We start from the raw sequence: 23,139 nt of genomic DNA on the forward strand, positions 1-23,139 counted from the left end.
TCCTGGGACTTGTTTTCTGCCAGTCAGTCATGCCCTTTAGGGTGTCCTAGGAGCAGGGTTCACAGTGTTCCCTTATGTCTGGGTTTCTGAGACGACTGATGCTGCAGGCTGGGTTGGACACTTGTGTGTTTTGCTCTTCTGTTTAGGGGACAGGCACAGGGGGCCTGAGCTGGACTGTGGAGGAGTTGTACACAGTCCATACCCTCTGGGAGCATTTGAGCTGGTCAGGGAGCTTATGGGAAGGGTATTATGACCTGGGCACCAGAGATGGCTTCCTAGAGGGGTTGTCTCAAGCTGGGTCTTGAAGAGCTGTGTGTGTGTGTGTGTGTGTGTGTGTGTGTGTGTGTGTGTGTGCCAACAATGCATATAGGCAGGCGGGGGTAGAATTGTGAGTGTACATGGCGGTCATTGAGTCAAATCCTGGAGAGGACCTGGCCCCATGGACCTCTCTTGGTACGGTGTACAGACATATTTGGGACAAGCAGAGGCAGGACAGGGTAGAGTGGTGCTTAGCGCTTCTGGGACTATCTGGGTTTGAGACTGGAACTCAATCAGGAGCCAGCTCCAGAGGACGATGCCGAAGCTTCCACACAAAACCGCTACCTAAGTTCCCAGGGGTCTTAGTGGCAGCTGTGGCCCAGCCCTCCCAGTCTGTGACGTCTGTGAGAGTCTGGTCCAGCCTAGCTGACGCCTGGCCCCTGCCGGGACCTGACACCCCGGAGGAAGGGCAGGGTGTTTGGCTGTGGGAGTTTGCTATGGCTCCCATCTGAGCCCACACTCCGCTTGGACTCTGCCTGCAGTGCTGCTACCCGGGAGAGGCCTGGCTGCTGTCCTGAGGACGCTCCCCATGTTCCACGATGAAGGGTACGCCCAGGCCCACCACCTGCCCGAGGACACGCTGGTGCTGCCGTGAGTACACATTCTTTGGGGTTCTGAGGCAGGGATGGTATGCAGGTGTCCTGGGGTTGAGAGGGTGGGCAGGCCCTGCCAGAGCCAGGGGGCTCGGCCTCTGGTGTCCTGGGGCCTCCACGTGAGCCATGTGCACGAGACATTTCTGACACTTCTTGAGTCCCTGGACTTCAGAACTGGCCTTCACCTTGAAGTGGAGGTGGACACATGCACTGCGGTGTGCCTGGCACTCAGCTCACTGTTCGCCTTGCCACCTCTGCTCCCCACTAAGCTGAGCCCGCAGGGGCAGGAGTAGAGGAAGCTCTAACAGGCGTGGTGAGGACACCCCTGTCCAGGCACCAAAGCTATCTAAAGAGCCTGGGCTGACCCAGGTGGCCTCTCCCTCTTCAGCGTGGCTGTCTCGTGTGTCCTCCCTGCCCCCAGCTACCTTATGCCCTTGGTGGCCGAGGGAGGTAGATCTCTGCTCTACATGAGCTGGTCTGAACTGGTGTAAGGAATGACACTGCTCATAGCCACCTGTCTGCCCCTTGGAGGTGCATGCTGTCGCTGTCCCTGGGACCTCCCGGTGGAAGGGAGGCTGGGCTTGTACACAGGATGTGAGACTTGCCTGTGAGGTGGAGCCCACCCGCACTTATCACAAGCCCCTTCAACATGTGTGGGGTGGGGGGGAGTCCTTGCCAGGCACCCCAATGCCTTGCTCCCTACTCCATAGCCCCGCCCATGCTTTAGCCCCATCCAGGATGCCATAGCCCCGCCCATATCCCAGTGCCCCCTACTCCATAGCCCCGCCCACACCCTAGCTGGGGAGGGCAGTGGATCAGGTGGGACTTTGGATCAGGAGAAAGGCAGAATGGGAGACAGGTTCTGCCTCCTGCAGCCCGGCCAGTCCTGACCAGAGGATCCTCTACACGGTGCTGGAGTGCCAGCCACTCTTCGACTCCAGTGACATGACCATCACTGAGTGGGTTCAGATTGCCCAAACCATAGAGGTAGAGGGAGGGAGTGTGGGCAGGGCAGAGCGTGGGACTGTGGCAGGGCTGTGTGCCGTGGGTGGGGCTGTGGAGTGTGGGTGGGGCCCGAAGGCTGCATGGGACTGCAAGGTGGGACTGTGGCCCGTGGGCACAGGAGGAACTGGGGTATGGGAAGGGTAAGGTGTGGAGGGGGCTGAATCTGGGGGGGCCTGGGGGGGCCAGGGCAGGCTCCCTGCAGAAGCACCGGGCAAGTGAGTAACTATGGGCTTGTGGTCGAGTCTGTCTGTCATCTGCAGAGACCTGACAGTAGCCTGCAGGGCAGCCTCAGGAAAGTGCTGGGTCCTGGGCCACACACTGCACAGTCCGAGGCCCCTTCTGTAATACAAGCGGAGGCGGGTTGCCCATACTATTGACCGCTTCCAGTTAGTGTGGAGGTAGGACACGTGGGGGCTGCCTGGCTTTGTGGGCCTGACCCACCCCCAAACCTCCAACCTTAGAGTTGCCTCTCAGTGGATTTAGCATCAGAACCTCCATCGCGGTGTCGGGTACTGGTCGTGTAGCATCAAGGGCAGCTGCTTTACCCCGGAGCTGCCCCTCTGTGGCTTTCCTCTTCTCCCACGGCCCCAGACCTAGCTCCCGGGTGCAGGCCCAGCCAGTGTTCTGACTTACCTCCCTGGAGAAGCCCCAGCCACTCTGAATCGGGCAATCCGGGCCCCACATTCTCCGACCAGCCCCAGTCACATACTTGTCGACGGCAGCCCCCCCGCCCCCCCCCCAGCCATGAGCTGCCCGTTTCAGGAAAGCAGGCCATTGGTGGGCTCTCCCAGACTAGGTTGTGGTGGCCCAGGGAAGTCTTCCTCACTTGTAACTGACAGGGTCTCCAGGCTAGGTCCAGATGGTGCTCCTCTGTCATGAAGCAGGGTAGGCCACATCTTCCCAGAACTAACTGGAGTTCCCAGAACTAGCCTGGAGCTGTTCCTGGCTGGGAAGCGAAGCAGCCGTACCTCCTATGGCCAGCAGAGGGCACACTGCTCCACGAGACTTCCCAGTTCCTCTGTTCCGTCTTTCAGGGAGTCAGGAGGTTGTGGCAGGAACCTCTTAGCCCTCAGAACTGTGTGGTCTTAGCAGCCACAACTTTGGCTAGCACGCCACCGGGAAGTGATGGGTAGAGGTGTCCAGCATGCCAGTTTGCTCCTGAGAGGCGCCAGCTGGAAGTCTGTAGAGCTGTTCCTGGCAGTGTCCAGAGTCCCTGGAACCACATGCCCTCATTCTTGAAAGCAGGCTACAGGGGACTCCAGGCAGAGTCTAGCCTTCCAGAGAGGGCCTACGCGGGAGATGAAATAGTACCACACCAGGCCCTCTGACAGCATCCCAGGCCTTTCCTCTTTCTCATGGCCTGTGAGGAGATATCTGCCCACAGCCATGTTCCTGGGAGAAGGCCTGTGGTGGAGAGACCTGGTCCGCCCTGAGCTCATCCTTCCCAACAGAGACACTACACCCAGTACCAGGGCTTTGTGGTCATCCACGGCACGGACACCATGGCCTTCGCCGCCTCGGTGCTTTCTTTCATGCTGGAAAACCTGCAGAAACCTGTCATCCTCACCGGTGCCCAGGTAACGTGTCCCACGGCTCTCGGTCCTCAGAGAACGCCAGAGAACACAGAGCCAGACCTTGGCCAGCCCCAGGCTTCTTGCCTGGGACACCGGTTTCAAGGCCTGTGCCTGCCGTGTGCTGCCAGCGAGGGTGTCCGGACACTTGAGGTGGTGGCCCTGCCTGGCCTTCACTCCTGCTGATCTCCTACCCACCCCTGTGGCTGGGGACCCACGGGCTCCTGGAGGGCTTGTCCATTGCAGCCTTCAGAGTGCCCAGAGCCTCGCCCCTAACGCGGGCTTTCTTCCCTCCCTCTTCTCTCTGTCGGGCTTCATGTCTGCTACCCACCCCCACCACCTAATAGCATGGTAGACGTACATAGAGCAGTACGTGGGGGAGACCCCCTCACACCCCCCTGTTCCTCTTCTCTGATGCTGTCCCTGGTACCCCTCTCATATGACATCCCATCCTCTCGCCCTAACCTGGTGCCCCTTCCCCCAAACCAAGGTCTGTGGAAATGGCTCTGTTTGAGTGAAGGCTGACTTGGGCTTCGGTTGCTTATGGGTGACCGTTAGAGCAATCCTACCCAGGCCCTTCAGAATCCCTCAGGGGGCAGAGACCAAGGCCTGTGTACAAGAATCCAGCATTGGGGTCCCTTTGAGCACAGTCTGGGGGGAGCCCCACCAGGCTGGAGTGGTGGCTCAGCTGTCCCCCATGGGGAGACTTCTTGCCGGAGTGCCAGGTGCTGTCAGGAGTGGTGGCTCCGTAGCCCTGGCTCAGTCTCTCCCATTTCCCAGAAAACCACAGTACAATCGCCCTACTCTGAGAAGGTCCATGACAGAGCATCCCTGACCTTTATTATTCCCAGGGGGAAACTGAGGCCCAGTGTTCACAGGTTCTCCCATCCTTGGGCACCATAGGAGGAACCTCCCTCCAGAGGCTCTGCCCTGACAACTGACTGACCATTCTTTGGCCAGAGTCTCTTGAAGATCTTGGCCTCTGCATATCCTACAGCAGTCCCGCCCACTGTGTCCTCGTGGGCACTGCTCAGCCACTCCAGGCACGGCCTGTGGTGTACTTAGGCAGTGGAGGGACAAGCCACTGCACGCCTCAGGAAGGACTTGCCATCGCGGCCTACCCAGCTGCCGCCTTGGGCCCCCTGCCCGGCTCACAGCTCTGGGGGTAGTGAGGGAGTTGCACTTGGAGACATCTGGACTGGGGGCCAGAACCGGGCCTGGGTGCCTGCTGGTCACTTCATTTCTGTGGAAGCCCGATGGAGAGGTCACGGCGCCCAGGACGGTTTGACACTATCAGAAGGAATGCCAGTGGTTACCAGCCTTGGGAGTCGGGGAACTCTCCCCAGACCCCACGCCCCAGCCCATGCCTGCCTCGACTCCTCTCCCTGCCTGGGCCTCAGGGGTTTGCCTAGAGTAGGGGAGCTGGGCGTGTCCTGGCTTCTCAGGTCTCAGCCACCTCTCCGGCCTCTCCCCAGGTACCTATCCATGCACTGTGGAACGATGGCCGTGAGAACCTGCTGGGAGCCCTGCTCATGGCTGGCCAATACATCATTCCTGAGGTATCCGGCCTGGCTGCATGAGTGGCCTGGGTGGAGGGTGGGATGGTGAATGCCAGAAAGCTTGTGGTTATGGCACATGTTGGGACCCATAGGCCAGAGGTTGGAACAGTCTTTAAAACATTTGTCCCTCACCTGGAGTTGATAAAACCAAGGAAAGAAAGCTCTCCCCGACCGACATTCTTGTCAGTGGCCAGGTTGTCTTTCTTTTTTTCTGAGACAGGGTTTCTCTGTGTAATAGTCCTGCCTGTCCTGGAACTCGCTTTGTAGACCAGGCTGGCCTTGAACTCACAGAGATCCACCTGCCTCTGCCTCCCGAGTGCTGGGATTAAAGGCGTGCGCCACCACCGCCCAGCCAGCAGCCAGGTTTTATGTTGTAGATATTCTACACTTGTGTTACACACACACACACACACACACACACACACACACACACACACACACACGTCCATGAAAATGGGCTGTGCCTGCCTTAGGTTATGGAGTCTGTTGTGTCCCTCTTCAGGGGCTCCCTATCTCACCTGGCGGAACAGGAAGAAAGACAGGCCTGCCTCTCACAGACCAGGCCGGGAGTCACTTGGTCTTTAGCAGTCTCTGGAGATGGGTGGTGTTAGGGTTAGGCGTTTTGAAAGAGCAACAGGCAGGTCAAAGGTGGCCCCCAACCTCCTTCACCCCAGGGGAGGCTCTGGAGACACTGGCTCCTCGTCCATGTGGTCTGAGGTCACCAGCACCTGTGGAAAAGCCCTGGCTGTACAACCAGGGCCTCCTGCAGCCATGTGTCCATTCAGTGCCCAGGCTCTGAGGGCCCCAGAGGACGGGGGCCTTCACTGGGTAGTATTGGCAAGAAGGGCCCTGCCTGCTGGTTACCTTCAAGGTTTGGTGTGTTCATGGTGGGGCTGGGGAGAGCTGGAGGATGTCAGGGGACCCGCTCTGAATTGCTGTCCTGCCCTCCACAGGTCTGCCTGTTCTTCCAGAATCAGCTCTTTCGGGGCAATCGGACCACCAAGGTGGATGCCCGGAGGTTTGCGGCCTTCTGCTCCCCCAACCTCCCGCCTCTGGCCACTGTGGGTGCAGATGTCACAAGTAAGCGGGTCTGAAAGCAGGGTCTGCTGGCTGGGGGTGGGGGGGCCTGAGGTCTTGTGTGGAGGTGAGAAACCTCTGTGGTGAACGTGAGCTCAGAGCTGGGGGGTCTGGCTCTTGTGGGTGCTGTCCCACCGCATGACCCCCGCTGAGAAGCTTCCCTCTGTGACGGCCTGTGGTTCTGCTGCCCACACTGCTCCTTCTCAGAACCTAGCCTTTTGTGGTATAACCTAGCTCTCAGGAGTCAGTCCCAGGAGGTCCCGGTCCTGGAGCTCCTGTGGGGCCTAGGAACTCCTTACTTTAAGTGTGGGTGGCCTCTGATGCCATTCAGGCCTTGACTCTAGTGGCCCCCAGCTTCTCCATGTTGGTTATATATGCTAAGGGCTGCTGTCTCTCTGAAACCAGGGCAACTGCCTCCTGGTCCTTCGGGCCTGTCCTTTCCGGGTGTAGAGGAGGCTTGAACAGCCATCTGATCCTGGGGCAGGTACACCCACTGCCCACTGGTGCCTGGTTCTTGAGCACCCGGACCTACCTAGTAACTGAGATGCAGGCCTAGGTTCTGGTCCCTGACCTACTGTCTGTGGGGTTCTAGCCCAAGGCCTGTCTTGAGGAGGCTTTGGGAGGGCCAAGCTTCCATCTGGGAGTCTTGCACCCAGTAGGGCTGGGCTCGATGGGCACAGTCAGGTCGGGCTGCTAGTCTAGAGCCAAAGCAGCTCTTCTCGTCTGACAGGATGATTGGCAGTGCCCCAGCCCTCCAGGAGGGCGGAGGCAGGTCTCACCCACTCTGTGCTTCTGCCTGGGCATAGCAGGTCCTGTGGGTGGGACACAGCGCTGCTGGGACCTGCAGGCTCTTGGTCTTCTTCCTGTGTATCAGAAGCTGTCCCAGGTTCAGGAGGAGTAGAACCTGGAGAGGGCAGGGCCACTTCGTAAAAGCCTCCTCTTTCCCCTCTCAGACAGAACTCCAGGGGCTCAGCTCATCTGGGGTCCCACCTGCATGCTTTTTCCCCACCATTCACCCAGAATCTTCTAGGCAGTGAACAACCCCAAGCCTGCGCCCCAGGGACTCTGGGGGTGGCAGAGGTCCACTTGTCAAATGGGGTCTGGACCTGTTGAAGCCTTGTTGGAAGAGCCTGCATGAGATGGTGTCTGGCTGTTAGCCCACGCTGGCTGGTGGCACTAGTGACCGGGGAGCAGGGGCCGTGAATATGGGCCCTGCCCTAAAGCTCTCCAAGCCTGAGTCTCTCCTTACCTGGGCTCAGGGTTGGAGCGTCTCCTGTGGGCAGGGAGGCCTTCACCCTGAATCTAAAAACCTCTGCCGTGCTGGGACACTGGGGTGCAAGCCCGGCCCAGCAGTAGCTTCCCTAGCCCATAGCTGAGGCTCGCCCCCAGTGCCAGCCCAATATCCTGATGTACCCTCCTGCGTGTGTGGGTGTGTGGGAACCCGCGCCTCGCCTTCTTGCTCTTGTCAGGCTGCCCAGCCGGTTCTGACATCTCATGTTGGGAAATCTGGGGTTCAGGGCGTGGCTGAGGAGGGCTGCTGGGGCCAGTGCCAGCTATCCCCAGGACAGAGCCCTGATGATCTATGTGGTGAGGGCCTCCGGCAGGCTGCTGCTGACTCCTCATTGACCCTCTAAGACACGAGGGGAGCAGGGGACCATCCCCGGTGACAGACGAGACAGAGACTGTAGCTGCCCAGTCTGCTCTGCTCTGGCAAAGGGACACGGCGCCCTGGGGACGGCGCCCTGGGGACGGCGCCCTGGGGACGGCGCGGTCTTGCTGGCCTTGCTCATTCCTATGTATCTATGTCATCCCCCACCCCCTGCCCCTCGTCCTTACTCCCAGCTCCTTCCTCCAGCTCTGCCTCTGCTGGGAAACCCTCCCAGCCCACCAGAGAGAGCAAAGGTCCCCTTCCAGAGGTCCAGAGGGAGGGCTCACCCCTGCTGACCCTGTCGCCCACTAGCTTGGGGTCTTACGCCACGCCTTTGACACACGGACACATGGAACTCGGTGCCCTCCCTGTACATGGGAGCCCCCTGCCTCCCAGAAGCAGCTGGGCCACCTTGGACCCTCAGGCTAAGGGCAGACTTGACTACCAGGTTAGGTCTGTCAGCCCGGAACACAGCGGGGCTGTGAAAGGGCTGGGGTGGCAGCCAGGTTGAGTCACTGCTGCCTTTATGTGCCCAGAGTCCCTGTGGGAAGGACTTCGGGATTCTAAGGAGAGACTTCCCGGCTCATGAGGAGGGTGGCTGTCCATAGGGTGGCCCTTTGTCTCTGTGCAACCCTCCTCTGCAGCTATAACTCTTCTGGTGGCAATCGCCCCCCACCCCCTGCCTTATCTGTCGGCACAGCCGAGGTGCATGGCTCTAAATTACAGGACATCTCTCGCTCCCAGTGTGTCAGCGGACAGACGCTGTGGCTGGAAGGGCGGGCAGTTGGCTGCTTGAGGACCCTGCTCCGTCTCCTGCCTCTCCTTCCCTCCCTCCCTCCCTCATACCCCACCCTTCAGTGTGTGTCCGGAATATATCCAATCGATTATCACGTGTGACTGCGCTGGCAGACACAGCGGCCAGACCTCCTGAGTTGATGACCCCCGAGCCCCGCAGAGAGTCAGGAGGACAGCATGTGGGCGGGCTTGGAGGAGGGTTCTGGATCTATGATCTGGTGATGGCTCTGTGCCTGGCTTCTGTGCATGGCTTCTCAATGCCATTCCCCTCTCCAGGACTCAGTTTTCCTGAGCTGAATTAGAGGGTTCCTGGTGCCATTTAGTACAGGGAAGTCACCAACATCCCATCTCCGTTGGGCTGGGGCTTCTGTGTGCCCAGGATTCATGAGGTGCAAGGGATAGCTTGCCATGCCTGTTCCTGCCCACGGCTAGTGCCTGGGTGTTGACCTCACAGTGGCCTTTGACCCTGTGGACAAGGTACTCCTCTGGAGGGTCCACTGCATGGCTCTGTTCAAGGGATGATGACCCCCAAATTCTTACCACTCTCTTCCTTCCCCTGGCCTGGGATTCTGCCATTACCCAGGGTGTGAGAGGGAAGATGGGCACCCCCAGGATTTGGGGGTGAATTGGGGGAGGCTCTCTTTGAAGGTGTATGTCGAGAAGATCCATTAATTTACTTGGTAGGCAGCGGACATGGGAGGTCCCTAGTATCCAGCCAGGCTGTCTGTCAGGGGCTGCGGCCTGGACTTCCTCTGGGACCAGCAGACTGCTGCTCCAGCCTCAACACATGCCGGTCCCTTTGGAGTGCCTGCTCTCACCACACGCACCCTTCTCCAGCACAGTCTGGCCTGCCTGAGTTTTCCTTCTCCCTCACCTGTTAGCCATGGTCCCCAACCCTCAGCCTCACGACTCCTGTCATGGCCACCGCTTGGCTATTGATCTTTCTCCTGACATCTCCTCGCAGGCCGTGGATGCCGTGGAGCCTGGCATTGGCCCGAGGGAGACCAGGGGTGAAAGGATTTGATTCCTGGAGGAAGCGTGGGCAGAGGGTGGGCGTGGAGGACTGGAGGCAGGCTGGGGCCGCAGCTGCCCGGGACCTGCAGCTTTGACGCTTGCTCTCTGTCCTCAGTCAACCGCGAGCTGGTACGGAAGGCCAGCCGGAAGGACCATCTGGTGGTGCACAGCAGTATGGAGCGTGACGTGGGTCTGCTGCGCCTTTACCCTGGGATTCCCGCCTCCCTGGTAGGGAAACTGGAGAACCCGCTGCCCTCCAGTGCCCTCCATGGCTCCCATGCGCTCATGCCTCCTGGGGCTCCCTGGGGCTATAGACTCACTCCCTCTGTCCCAGGCCTTTCTCAGGCCAAGGTCTGCAAACCATCACAGCCTACCCACTTGGGCACCTTTCTATCTCAGCTGGGCTCGGCTCTTCCCGGGCTGAAGTCTAGCCTGCTTGAAGGTACAGGGTGAGCTGAGCGCCTGAGCCGAATGTGGGCTTGTTTGTGTGGACCCTCGAGGATGCTTGTGGACACCTGTGCGAGCGGCCCCAGGACCCTGCTTTCTACTGCTCCTGTTTTCTTTTTGGATGGAGTCTGAGCATGTAGCCCAGGCTGGCCCATTGTGCTCCTCCCGCCTCACCCCCTGCTGGATCTGCACCTCTTCTTGTCATGCTTTTGGCCCTCCCTTGCTTCCTATCATCAGCTGCTCAGTATCGGCTGCTCCTGTGGTGACTGGTGCCTCCCTTACCTGTTATACAAGATGCTGGCTGGACAGGAAACTGTCCTCTGTCCTTTGAATGGAGTTGTCCAGCCTGGGGGAGTCTGGGCAGGGCCCTGTCTGAGGGCCTCCAACTGTCAGGAGCCCTGGCCCTCCAGGCTAACACTGGACGGGTAGGGGACTATCAAGGCTCAGCTCTCCCGATAGGCAAAGAGAGCCAGACTGCCCTTAGAGGGCAGTCGGACAGTTGGGAAGCCAGGACAAGCCTTGCTGCTCTTGCCGGCTAGAGCTCCCCGAACCTGTGTCCTACCTACACAGGTCCGGACCTTCCTGCAGCCCCCACTGAAGGGTGTGGTCATGGAGACCTTCGGCTCCGGGAATGGGCCCACCAAGCCAGACCTACTGCAGGAGCTGCGGGTGGCATCTGAACAAGGCCTGGTCATTGTCAACTGTACCCATTGCCTTCAGGGGGCTGTGACTTCGGACTATGCCTCTGGCGTGGTAGGGGAAGAGAATGGGTCTGGGGAAAGGCAGTGTGATGGTACGCGTGTCTGGATCCTGCCCTTCCTTAGCCAGGGGAGGTCCCTGAACCAGCCTCCTTCTCTGGCCTGTTTGTCCCCTCCCACAGGCCATGGCAGGAGCTGGCATTGTCTCAGGCTTCGACATGACGTCGGAAGCTGCCCTGGCCAAACTATCCTATGTGCTGGGCCAGCCAGGGTTGAGCCTGGATGACCGGAAGAAGGTGTGTACACCCTTGGCACGATTACAGGGTCTTAGAGCACTTGTGTGTGCACATGCATGCCTGCTGACTCCCGAGGGCTCCTGGGAAGGCCAGAAGGAGTATTTGCATCTATGTTTTGGAAGTGGAAGGGGAATTCCCCGTGGGAAGACAGGGCCAATGCTGACCCAGTTCATCCAGGCTACACCCTTATCCTTCTCTGGGGAGCACTGTGACCCCCCCACCTCTCTCCACTGCTCCTGACACCCTGTCCTGCTTCCTCCTTCCCAGGGGGCACTCAGACTCACAGGGCTCCAGGCCCATAGGCTGCCAGACCCTGGGTGAGGCCTTAGAAACCCCTGAGCTTGTAGGGAGGGAGGGCAGCATTAGCCTTCTTTGGGGATTGGTGAGGTCGCACTGAGCTCTTGTGTGGGTGGGACACTGACGTGGTGTGCCAGCCCCGTGGCAGGCGCATCTCCCTGCCCTGGGACCCAGGTTCTCTCAGCTGGTCAGGACTCCCTGGTCCAATGCTGCCTAAGCCCACCAGCGTCATGTCCTGTTCTAGCTGCTGGCCAAGAATCTTCGTGGGGAGATGACGCTGCCCGTAACCGATGAACACCAGTCCTCGCCGCAAGATGGCATGTTGGGCTGCAGGGTATCGTGGCTGCTCAGTCTGAATGGCGGCCAGGTACTGGCTGTCGTGTGTGGGAGGGGCAGGGCCCGAACACCCTCATGGGATGGCGGGACCCACCGTCTCCTGCCACTGCCTCTCTGGCACAGGAGAAGGACCAGGAGGAAGGTGTGGGTGGATGGTGAGGAGGGATCATAGGTAGAGTTGGGGAAGGGACCTGTCTGTTGTGCGGGGATACAAGAACTGGGGGAAACCAGCAGGGCCATGTCAGTACTGGCTTGGACCTTGGACTGGGGTGAGCCTAAGCAAGGTGGGGTTGCTGTCTGTCCTGGGCGTTGAATAGTCAGGGGTGACTGGGGTCTCTTCAAGACTTTGAGCTGGGGGTTCTAGGCTCCACGCCTGCACCTTGGAATGTGGTCTGATCTCCCTTCCCCCTGCCCTCGGTACTTGAGTGTTTAGACCCTGGAGGGGGTGGGGCAGCTGAGGACCCAGGAGCCCCAGCAAAGCTGCCTAATGAGCCAGCTGGTTAATGGCTCCATGCTGGCTGTGGGCGGTGACCTGTCATTAGGGTGGCTCTGTGAGGTTCCTAATCCCTCTAGGGCCCAGCTGACCAGAAGTTGATCACAAGGCTGTGATTAACCCAGCCATGGACGCTGGACAAAGTGGCACTTTGAAGGCCTTCTGGGGCCTTGGAGAGCCCCTGGGCAGCTGAGCGCTAGGGCGGTAGCCCTTCCAGGAATGTTACACCTGTGCACTCAAGCCCTTTTGGGGGGGGGTGTATGGGAGTGGGGGGCTGCTCCATTTCCCATGCTCCCTCATGAATGACTTGACTATCATCCTGTCAGCAGTGGAGGCAGAAAATGAAACAGATTTGAGGAGCCAGCGGCAGGTCTCATAGACAGGAGATGGAGGGAACCAGGTGGTAGCCTGGGGACCTGGTCATTGTTGCCAGGGCATGGACACAGGTGGGCTTGTGGGTGGGCATGACGCTCCTGCCAGAGCCCTCCAGTGGGGCGTTTCCTGGCGCTTTCCTCATGTAGTGAGGCCACCGGCCCCACTGTGTGGGGAAATGGGGTTCACATAGCCAGGGGACTGCTGGTGCTGTCTGTTCTCACCCTGACAATACGCAGGGCCTCGAAGCATGGCAGCGGCCCATGTTGCCATTGCCTTCCCATTAGGAGGCTGATGCCATGCAGGATGTCCTCATGTCCAGCCTGGCCCTGGCTGCAGCTCACGCTGGTGACCTAGACACTCTGCAGGCCTTTGTGGAGCAGGTGAGTCCCCCACTGAGGGGCAAAACTAGCAGGTGGGACATTACTCACGTGGGCAGGACGCCCTCCCCAGGGCCTCGCTGACTCTCCTGAGCCACACTGGGCAGTGGGCTCACACACCAGCCCGAGGGCCTCGCTGGAAGCGGGTGGGGTGGGTCTATAAACCCCACTTTCATCCTTCCCAGTCCTCTGTGTGGCCCACCTGACCTTGCCTAGCCCTTGTTTTGGGATTGTGTGCTCTTGTGTCCCCCTAGGGCCGAGACCTCAACCTGAAGGACTGTAGTGGTCAGACCCCACTGCACGTGGCCGCACGGAGGGGCCATGCCTCGGTGGTCACTATGCTGCTGCAGAAGGGTGTGGATGTGAATGCCCACAATGAAGATGGCCATAGCCCACTCCTGCTGGCTGTGAGGGGCAGGTACTGAGGGCCTGGGCACTGCAGGTGGTATGTGGGCAGGGTAGCTGGAGAGAGGATACTTGTTTGGTGTGAGCAAAGATCAGCTGGGGCATGAACAGGGCCGGTGAGGGAGGCCTATTTCTGTGGAGCAATCTGGAAGGACTTCATGGAGGAGACGGCCTCAAGATGCTAGCAGCGTCTTGGAAAGAATACCACTGACAAAGTATGAGGAGCTCCTGGGGACCCCCACTCATCCATGTGTGTCAAGATCTGGCAGAGAAAGAGCTAGCAGAGGGGCAGTGACAGGCGCAGGGGTCCTGTGGGGAGGGTCCCTGACTGGCTCTCACGCCGTATGGAAGGACGATCCTGCATGATTGGGAATGCCGCCCACTCACCATCCTCTCTGGTTAGTTCTGCCTGACCGTCTCAGGCAGGACAAGCCCTGCCCTGGAAATGCTAAGAGAGTAGGTGTTTGCGCATTACCCAACAGCCGGTGAGGGAAAGGAGCCGGGGCCCTGTGGGTGTCCTCACGCCTGCTAGCTTCTCCAGACTCGTGCAGGACAGCGAAGCCTCACTGTGTGACCCGACGGGTGTCCCTGTCTAGAGCTGAGAGCAGCACCAGGTGCAGAGGGCATGCGTGGAGTGCCGGGTGCCTCCTCCAGGGACCTCCACTGCCTGTACATGTGGAGGCAGCTTGGCGTGCCGTGGCAGTGGGACAGACCGGCCCGGCAGAATCCTCTCCCCCAGATCAGTTTCTCCTGGGTTTCTCGAAACACACAGCCTGCAGACCCTGGGATGCTAGGGGAGGGAGGGTGTCTTTGAGCTGCTCAGGGCTATCAGATGGCAGTGTGCAGTCCTGGCCCCTCCCTGGTGAGACCCCTGGGTGGGGGGGTGAGGCTGAGCCTTTTTTTTTTTTTTTTTTTTTTTTTTTTTGCAGAGCAGGTCTGGCAGGCTCTGTGCCTCAGCCCTTGTGAATCCCCTGTCCCAGCAGGCAGCCCCCCCTCCCCCTCCAGGTCTGGCTCAGCTTGATTGACTCAGGAAATGGCAGGGGGCCCACTGGACCCCACTTTTCATGTTTGTGTGCCATCACTCATTCCCACCCTTTATCCAAGGGCGGAGTTGGGGCACAACTGACTTGGTTGCCCCAGAGCCTATGCTGGGCCTAACCAGAGAGGTCACTTCAGGTGTGTGACCCAGTGGAGGCTGACTGGCTGAGGGTAGGAGACTGTCTTCTGGGGTGCTGTTTCCAGCTGGGCAGCGAGACCACCTGGGCTGTGCAGTTTTACCTAAGGGCCGTTCATCCAGTCGACTAGCACCCTGTGGCTTGGGACAGCCTCTGGCCCTGGGTATCCTGTGAAGGTGCCTTGGGTGAATGGAGGCCACAGACCTTGAGATGGCACCCTAGGATGGGCAAAGAACCAAGGGGTAGTCCTTGTCTGGAATGAGGCTATGGGTATCTGGATGGGCATTTTTGACCCTGCCCTCCCACCCCCAGGCCTGAATGAAGCCAGCAGGGTCCAGGCCACGCTGACAATCAGCACTTTTTCATGGCAGGCATCGGGGCGTCATTGGGCTGCTGAGGGCCGCTGGGGCTTGCCTGTCTCCCCAGGAGCTGGAGGACGTTGGAACAGAGCTGTGCAGGTGATGGCCTGAGCACCCCTATCTGTGGGTGATGGTCTCGGGTCCGGGAAGGCAATGGGGGCTGCTGGGAGGGTCAGGTCAGGCAGGCGAGGCTGGGGAGGGAGAGCCCACACCCAGGTGGCCTGGCTAACAGAAGTCCCCGCTTCAAACCCAGTCACAGGAGTACCCCACAGAACAGTCAGCAAGGCTGTGCGTGGGTGGTGGGCTTGGTTGGCGTGAGGCAAAGAGGAGCGCAGATCTGGGCTGTGGCGATGGGTGGTATGGGGATTGGGGGCTCTCGGTGGTGTGTCCGTCTGCCCAGGGTAATTGTCGTGAGACTCCAGACTGATGTGTCGGGACGTCCTCAGTGTACCAGCCCCAGTCTCAGGCCCCTACACTGGTCTGCAGCATCCCAGGAGGAAAGTGCTGTTTACTGCCCCCCTCCCCAGCGATGGAGGGATAAGGGTGGCTCACAGAGGCAATGGGGTGAGGAAGGAGGCCCAGGAGGATGGAAGCTGGCCTTGGGTGGCTTTGGAGGGTCTCCTGGGGTAGCTTGGTTCAGGACTGCACCCAGGCAGACCTATTGGCTCCAGTGAAAGATGGGGAAACTGAGGCAGCACATGAGACAGCTGGGTCTACAGGCAGCCATCCCGGAGGGCTCCTGCTTTACTGGGGCTGGGCTAACCTGAGCTGCTGGCTGGGCTAACCTGAGCTGCTGGCTGGGCTGTGGTGTGGGGAACCAGTGTAGGTGAATGGGGGGGGGTGCTTCCAGTATGATCCACATCAGAAATTATACAGTGCCACCCGGGAGCTGTGGCTTCCTGAACAGGAAGGAGTCGTAGGGACACTTGGGTCTCTTCTGTCCCCAGCTTACCCAGGGTGGGGCCTGGCTCTCAGAGTGGAAACACAGAGCATGGGAGAGTGAAACGTTGTCTAAGGACAAGGCTGTCCACCCCAAACTTCGTCTACAGGGAAAGAGACCCCCAGAGTTTCCCCCCAGCCAGAATGCTCCTACAGCCTCCTGGGGCTCAGGGCTACCTTGGACCCTGCACCTCCCAGGTTCCCTTCTATAGCTACTGGCTGTCAGTATTTCCTTCTGTCTTGAGACAGGCCAGACACATCACAGAGTCTGTGTTGTGAATGTGAAACTGGCAGGGGGTGGGTGTGTGCTTGCTCACAGATGCATGTGTGCGTGTGCGTGTGCGTGTGCGTGTGCGTGTGCGTGTGTGTGTGTGTGTGTGTGTGTGTGTGTGTGTGCTCGTGCCCTTGACCTGAGTCACAGTCACACCCCATAGGTGAAACCAGACTCCAGGCCGCCTGCGGCTGGGACTCCTGCCCCAGGGCTGGGTGCTGCTGGATCAGCTGTTTAGGGCAGTCTTTGTAAGAGTGCCCAGGGCACTGGGAGGGGCACACACAGAAGGTAGGCAGCTGAGGGGCCCAGCAGGTTCTGACAGCTTCCCTCTGCCTCCCTGCCCCCATCAGGCTGGCATCCAGGGCGGACAGCGAAGGCCTGAGGGCATGGTGGCAGGCTGGGGCTGACCTGGAACAGCTGGACTATGATGGACATTGTGCTCTGCAAGTAGTGAGTAGCGACCTCTTGTACCCTATTCTGGAGGCCTCCTAAAGGTCCTCAGATCCTGGACCAGGCGCTGTCTATCCCTCCTAGGGACATACTTTCTTCAGAATCAACCCAACCCATGGGGTGTGTCCTATCAGTCCCCAGGGTGGGGGTGGGGCATCAGCCCTGGTGGGCAGGGCTTTGGGGCTTCTGGGCGCTGGAATCCAGGTAGTCCCCACAGATCCCTCTCCCCCACAGGCTGAAGCAGCTGGGAATGCGGATGTGGTGGCCCTGCTGCAGAGCCTTAAGGACAGGGTCAGTGCCCAGCCCTAGATCCACGAAGTCCTGGGCTGGGCTGCCGTCCCCTCAGTGAGCTCCCATTGATCTGCAGCTGGATCTCGGCCCCCGGTATCCCAGAGCCGGTTCTGCAGACAGCCTGAGGAAGTGGAGGTGGACAGATGCGTTGTCCAGAGCCTTCCGTGGGGCTCTGGAGGAGCACAAGTCTGATGGAGATACAAGCTGCTGGGGGCTCCATGCAGACCTTCACCCTCCCCAGTCAGGCTGGGTGACTGGGAGGGCCTAGGCCCCCCGGTTGACATCCATGCCTGTCACACTATTTGGTGGCCCTGGAGTTTTGAGACTGGCTGGACTGCCCCCATCTCCTGGGAATGGCTGGACTCCATACACAGAGCACCTGGGGGCGGGGGAGGGGGAAGCTCTGCCTCCGGACACACCCTCTGTACATGGTCCTCTGTACCTCCTCAGCAGACCTTGCTTCCGGGAAGTCCTCCTTGGCTCCCAACCTGCCGTCCTGCCGCAGCGTGAGGTGTTCCTCAGGCACATACCAGCCGCTTCTGCTAAACTGCTTCCCGGCCTGTTGGCACGACAAAATCTGGGGGTCTTTGTGGAGCAGAACGTCAATAAAGTTGTGGAGGCAGCTGCTGCTTGGCCTGGATGGGTCTGTGGGCTGTGACTGTGCGGCCGTGCAGGGAGGTGGCCCCAGGCTGTGGGGCAGAGAGCCGTCTCCCCAGCAGACAGTGGTTCACTTAAGCAATCATCCTGAGGCTGGCCAGGCATGGCAGGATCGGGTGATATGGGGAGGGCCTGAGTAAGACCTGTCCCACTCCCAGCCCCTCGGGCAGCTTCTGCCCCATCTCCCTGTCCTGATTCTTCTCATCTAGGGCTAATTCACCTCTTCCAGGCAGGCAGGGGCTGAAGGGGAGTGACAGGAAACCTTGGCATTCTGGCAGATAGCTCCCAAAGCATGGGGCATTTCCAGCTCCCAGCTTGCTACCATCTGTGTCCTGGGCTGCCTACAGGGAAGGCAAAGATCCTGGGTGGGCAAGTAGGCATCCTGATACAGGTGGGCAGCTGCAGGTCTTGGCTAAGGCACAGTGGGACTTACTTTACGAAGTGGGTTCCTGCTCAGCCCTCAGTACAAATTTTAAACATCCAGCAAGGACAGGACTCACCCCAGGCTAATTCCTCAGGGGTGAGACACTAGCCAGCTAGTCTGCCACATCCAGCCCTCACTCCTTGACGGAAGCAAGGAGCTGCCCTGAGCCTCAAGTCTCCTCTGCCTGGTTCCTGCATGAGGGTGCTCATTTGTCCTTTGGGCCCCCATGAGAACGTGCAGCCTGAGGATGGTGGGCAGGACCCCGAGAGCTGGCCCTTGGCTTTTGGGTGAGCCAGGCTGAGACTCCCCTCCCCATGCCTTAGGCTCCCCAGCCTGGTTCCCAGGCCCCAGCAGACGCTGCCCTGGCAGCCTCCCAGCTCCTCACCCAGACAGGTGTGCTCAGCCCTTGCACAACCTAGTAACACCACCTGAGCACAGCAGGGCCCAGAAGCCTTTGCCCCACACCTCGGTGAATCCCTGATGAGTGGGTGGAGAGGGGCCACAGGGCATGAGCGTCAGAAGTCCTGATATCACCTGTGGGCTGAGACGTCCAGGGTCCGGGGCAGGGTGGTGAGACTGTCAGGCATGCCCGAGGAAGGTGAGGAGGGTGCGCTCAGCCTGATGTCCACAAACAGCAGGCACTTTTCTCCCAAGGGACTGGGAGAGCCATTGCTTAGGGAGTGCCACACTTGGTAGAGGGTGCAAACCTGGGTGGCTCCCTTCCCCTTTTCTGCTGGACACTGCCCCCAGAGGCAGACCTGCATGCAAGCTGAGGAAGCCTGACTGAGAGGCTCTTCCCCACGCTGGTCTCACAGGTTCTGCAGAGATGTGGTAACAAGAAGGGTCAGGGGGCTCCAGCAGCTGGGCAGGTAATAGGGACTCCTGTTAGGGCTGGCAGCCTGACCTGGTTCTCAGGGACCTCTCCTCAATGATGAAGGAATGCAACTTCACATCAGACCCTGGGCTGGCTTCACAGGCACTGACTGTCCAGAAGCCGTGGGAGGAAGGCAGACACTCCATGAGTACGTTCCTCTGAGGGTCGTGAGTAAGTTACTCAGATGGAGGGCAGGACCCATGTATGATTCGACACTGGGGTCCTCACATGATCCTTCCAGGCCCCAAAGGAGAGTACTGGGCCATCCTTCCATCTTACAGACGAGGAAGGGACAGAGCCGCGCCAGGGACACTGGGGTCCCAGGTTGGCAGCTGCAGAGCTGAGGTGACTCTGCCCTAAGACCAGACTCCTGTTTGGATAAGGTGTGGAACTCTATGGCCCTCCTCATGAGAGGGAGGAGGGCAGAGGCCTGCCCCCAGCAGGCAGGGCTTACTGCTGTTTTTCACACTGGTAATTTCCCTCTAGGGAGGCTTCAACTCCTCTGAGTGCCAGGGTTATCTCTAGGGAACATCTCCCTCTCAGCACACCCTCTGTTTTCCCAGCATCTTCTATTCTATAATCAGACTCCCCAGTGGAGAGCACTCCAGGCCACCCCCACCCCTCTCATCATATGCCCGTGATCTCTGGCGAGGTTCGTCTTCTGGCTGCAGCGTTTCCTGTTGCAGGGGAGCCATAGGGGCCTCTAACTGTCACCTGCCTCCCCCAAGTCCCCTCTGAGGCACAGTGCCCACCTCTGCTGAGGGAAGGGAGCCCACTCAGGCTGGGTTGCGCGTGAAGGCTTTGTTGTTTGTTGTTCCTGTCTTGCTGTCCCAGGGTTTCTCACTGAGAACAGAGGATGACTTCCGGTCTACGTATGTGTGCCTGGTGAGGCACGGACTCTGACATGCCTCTTCTCAGTCATTCCCTAGTCCTCCATGCCAGTCCCTCTGACTCCACAATTCAACCAGACTCAGACTGCCGAGAGCTGTGGAACCCAGTCACTGCCCCTCTCTGAGGCTGTCTACCCAATTGCGAAACGAAACACAAAAACCTTCACTATCCACTCTACAGCTGAGTGCAAAAGTTACACGATAATGCATCACTGAAAAGTCTAAAGACTCCCTCAGCCCAGGGGCTGCCTCCTGCCTGGGCCCAGTCCGCGGCATCCGGTGGCACGGAGGACACTAGTGTCCCCTGGGCTGGCTGGGATGGACATGAATAAATTATGCCAACCTCCCGCGGGTCGTCGGGGGCTTAAGCTTTGAGGGAAGGAATGGGACCATCACGTCCAATCGCTTTCCACTCACTCTAACACTGTCCTTACAGCGCGCTGCACTGGAATGGAACCCTTGTGGGCTCAGTGATTAAGAAGGCAGGGCGCCCGCAGGTGCGGAGCACACGGGGCCCTTTGGGCTGGGGACGAGGTCCCGGTGGCTGACCGAAGGGCCCAGACTAGGCTCGCGCCGCGCCGCGCCTCTGACTGCCCGAGAGGCCCAGGTCTGGGAAGCAGAAACTCACCGCAGCCCCCCCACCCAGTTTCACTTTCTCTTTGTTCCCTCCCTCCCCTCCCACGGAGTTCTCTTTGAAGCGAGTCCGCGGTGCGGGCGTGTCCGATCCCGCCCCCGCGAGGCTCGGTGCGTGCCCGGCCGGCGTGGCCCCCCTTGGCGAGCTTTGCAAACCCGGCGCTCCGGGTTCCAGCGGGTGCGGCCCCTGCACCGACCCCGGCCAGGTGCGCCAAGCTGGGCGCCGGGTGCGGCCGGTGAGTCAGGGCCACCCCGCGCGGGCACGCGGAGCGGGTCCTGGGGCCTCGGGCCGACCCGCCGTGCGACCCGCGGGCCTGGAAAAACCGGTCGGGCCAGCGCGGCTGGCGCGTTCCGGCGCCGAGCGGGGCGGCCGCGCGGCATAAAAGGCGCAGCCACGCCGGCCGCCGCCGCACGGAGTGCCGCCGGGCCACGCGGGCCAGGTCGTGGGAGGGCGCGGACCTGTGGCCCCGGAGCCCCCGACCACGCGGAGCTTCTGTCTGCACGCGCGCCGGGTCCAGTGGTTCTTAACAGTTCAACAGTTCTGTACCGCAATTGTGAAATGTTTAGGACCACTAGACCCGGCACGCACGGCGGCGGCGACAACGACAACAACGACCGGGCGGGCCACGACGGCCAAGGTCTGCTTAGGGGACGGAGCGGGGCAGCGCCAGGCCATTGAGACCGGTGCAGGCTCGCAGGCTGGCTGGGGTGCGGAGCGACGACCCCGGACGCACACCGGCCCTGGACCCACGCCCAAGGTAGCCTGGTCTTTGGCCCACGCTGCTGACACGTGCCAAGTCGAGAGGCGCCGGCGTCTCCTTCCTTCTCTGCAAATTCACCCTTGTCCGAAGCCAGCGAAAGCTCTGGCGGGAGCCGGCCTCGGGCCTTGGGGTCAGGGAGCACTCGGGCTCCAGAGCTTCCTGGGAGTGGTGACTGGGGCTAAGGCTGCCAAGCTTGTTGCTGAGCGGCAGATTCTACTGCGGGAGCTTTCCCTTCTCCAGGGTGGGGCAGGGATCCTGTGAGTGCAGGCAGCCTGAGTGCACGGACGACCTCCAGGGCCAGATGTGGGCTGGAGAGGAAACGTGAAGAGCCGTGGAGATAGGCCCTGATGTGGAGTCGGGCCAGGGTGACATTTCGGGGTCTCGGGCTCCTCTGTTAGGTGGGGATGCGCCCATGGGAGAGTCCTAAGGGAAACGTTAGGTGGCCCTGAGCAAAGTGTGCTTGACATTTTCACCCCAAGTGGCCAGGGCTTGTTGGATGGGACTGTGTGGGAAGGAACGGGCTGCCTGGGGACCCTTGAGCTGACAGCCTGGCAGCACCCAGAAGGAAGGCCCCCTCCTGTTCCAGCCTCCTTGGCTATGGTAAGGGCAGCCTAGGGTGGATATGAGGCTGGTTAGAGCATTTCCCGCCGGATGAGCCCCTGTGCCCCAGCTGCACATTGGAGGAGGACCCTTCCTTTGCAGTTGGTGTGAGCACACACCAGGCAAGCAACGGGGGTGGGGGGGGGCTGTACGGGGAGACAGCGGAGGAGGGAGGCAGTGGAGTCATGTGCCCCCCCCCCCAGCATTCATGTTGGGTCTGCAGCTTGTCTGTTGTCCAGGAAGTACCACCGTGGACACCTCAAGCTGCTTGAGAGCCGGTATGTGGGGCAACCCAGGGTTCTCCTAGGAACCAGAGGGCCGCCCAGGCACTCTGCTGCCTGGCTCCATGAGGGTTTCTTTCAATGCCATGTTCTCCCCGTGGGAGCTGCACCACCCTTGGCCACTCAGGTAGAGGTTGGCGTGTTGAGTGCCCCTGGTCTGTAGTTCTGACTCTTTTAACGTGGTTTAAATATGTATATTGCAGGTTGATAAATAAAATAAAAATAAACATATTCGAAAGCATCCCTGTGTCCTTGAGGCTTTTCATCCAGGCCTGTTTGTGAGGCCTCTTTCTGCATCCTGATCACCCTTTCTTTCCCTTTTAACCCCAGAGGAGAAAGAGTGGGCCACTTGGTGGGGGAGGGACCACTCCTGCCCCAGGCCCTGGCTCTGCTTTCTGCCAGCTTTTTCTTAGCTGGGGGTGGGGGGTGGGGGGTGGGGAAAGCAGACCTCCTCTGTGGCTGCTTCTGTCATGAGCCAAGCTGCTGGGCCAGACTTCCCAGGAGTCTGAGCTGCGCTGCCCAGAGCCCAGAGTGGGGCACCTGTCTTACTCCCTGCCCTAGGCGCAGGATTGGGTAGGGCTGGTTATGGGCGAGGGTGTGTCCAAACCCAGCTCTACCTCCTACAAGCAAGAGACCTCAGCAGCAGCGCCCTTGTGCCCTGGAATTCCCACATGCTCTCGGAGGAGGAGCGGGGATGGTTGGAGGGACCACTGAGGACAGTGGCACTGATCCCCCTGAGGGCACACTCTAGTGGAGCTCCAGCTTTGTGGACAAGCATTGCTTCACGGTGGAAAGACCTTTGGTGGGCTCACTGGAGAGGCGCCCTCAGCCGGGGCCTTAGAGGATATCCATGGAAGGCCCCCGGAGGTAGCACTGTGCTGGGGCCACCAGGAGGACAAGCAGCTCCCCTGCAGAGACCATATGTATACTTCCGGCGCTCCGTCCCTTAAACGCAGCTTCCCAAGAGTGTCCAGGATTCATTGCCTTTGCTGATGGAGCTCCTAGTGTTATCAGGGCCCCTCACAGGTTGGCTCTCCCCCTCTGTCCCTGGACTGTAGTGTGGGTGTGAACAGAGGTGTGAACACAGGCTCCTTCCTACACCGCAGGGGGTGTGAACTGAGGTGGCTCCAGTGTCCTTGCCTACTGCCTTCTCTGCCCCTGAGTGGAACCAGGGCAGCACCAGCCACATCCTGGGGCCCAGCACAGCCTGCCCTGGAGAACAACCAAGTG

The 23,139-nt window shown here is 60.0% G+C and overlaps 1 protein-coding gene across 3 annotated transcripts in view; it reads left to right on the forward strand.

Moving 5' to 3' along the window:
* Aspg (asparaginase) overlaps window positions 1–17,416 on the forward strand; it is a 32,196-nt gene extending 14,780 nt beyond the window's left edge. For 2 of the 3 annotated variants that reach the window (XM_037210881.1, XM_028883715.2), the window contains exons 2-15: window positions 801–909; window positions 1,787–1,898; window positions 3,368–3,493; window positions 4,963–5,046; window positions 6,000–6,126; window positions 9,696–9,808; window positions 10,598–10,780; window positions 10,908–11,021; window positions 11,563–11,685; window positions 12,807–12,902; window positions 13,154–13,317; window positions 14,851–14,937; window positions 16,399–16,498; window positions 16,733–17,416. In XM_037210881.1, coding sequence (XP_037066776.1) covers window positions 848–909; window positions 1,787–1,898; window positions 3,368–3,493; window positions 4,963–5,046; window positions 6,000–6,126; window positions 9,696–9,808; window positions 10,598–10,780; window positions 10,908–11,021; window positions 11,563–11,685; window positions 12,807–12,902; window positions 13,154–13,317; window positions 14,851–14,937; window positions 16,399–16,498; window positions 16,733–16,807 — 1,566 coding nt within the window. In that variant the 5' untranslated portion in view covers window positions 801–847 and the 3' untranslated portion in view covers window positions 16,808–17,416. Of the gene's footprint in view, window positions 1–800; window positions 910–1,786; window positions 1,899–3,367; window positions 3,494–4,962; window positions 5,047–5,999; window positions 6,127–9,695; window positions 9,809–10,597; window positions 10,781–10,907; window positions 11,022–11,562; window positions 11,686–12,806; window positions 12,903–13,153; window positions 13,318–14,791; window positions 14,938–16,398; window positions 16,499–16,732 lie in introns of those variants that run through there. The other variant, XM_037210882.1, reaches the window with a different exon arrangement.
* The last annotated feature ends 5,723 nt before the right edge of the window (window positions 17,417–23,139 follow it).

The sequence above is a fragment of the Peromyscus leucopus genome, chromosome 14 (assembly GCF_004664715.2).
Source record: "Peromyscus leucopus breed LL Stock chromosome 14, UCI_PerLeu_2.1, whole genome shotgun sequence".
Classification (NCBI taxonomy): Eukaryota; Metazoa; Chordata; class Mammalia; order Rodentia; family Cricetidae; genus Peromyscus; species Peromyscus leucopus.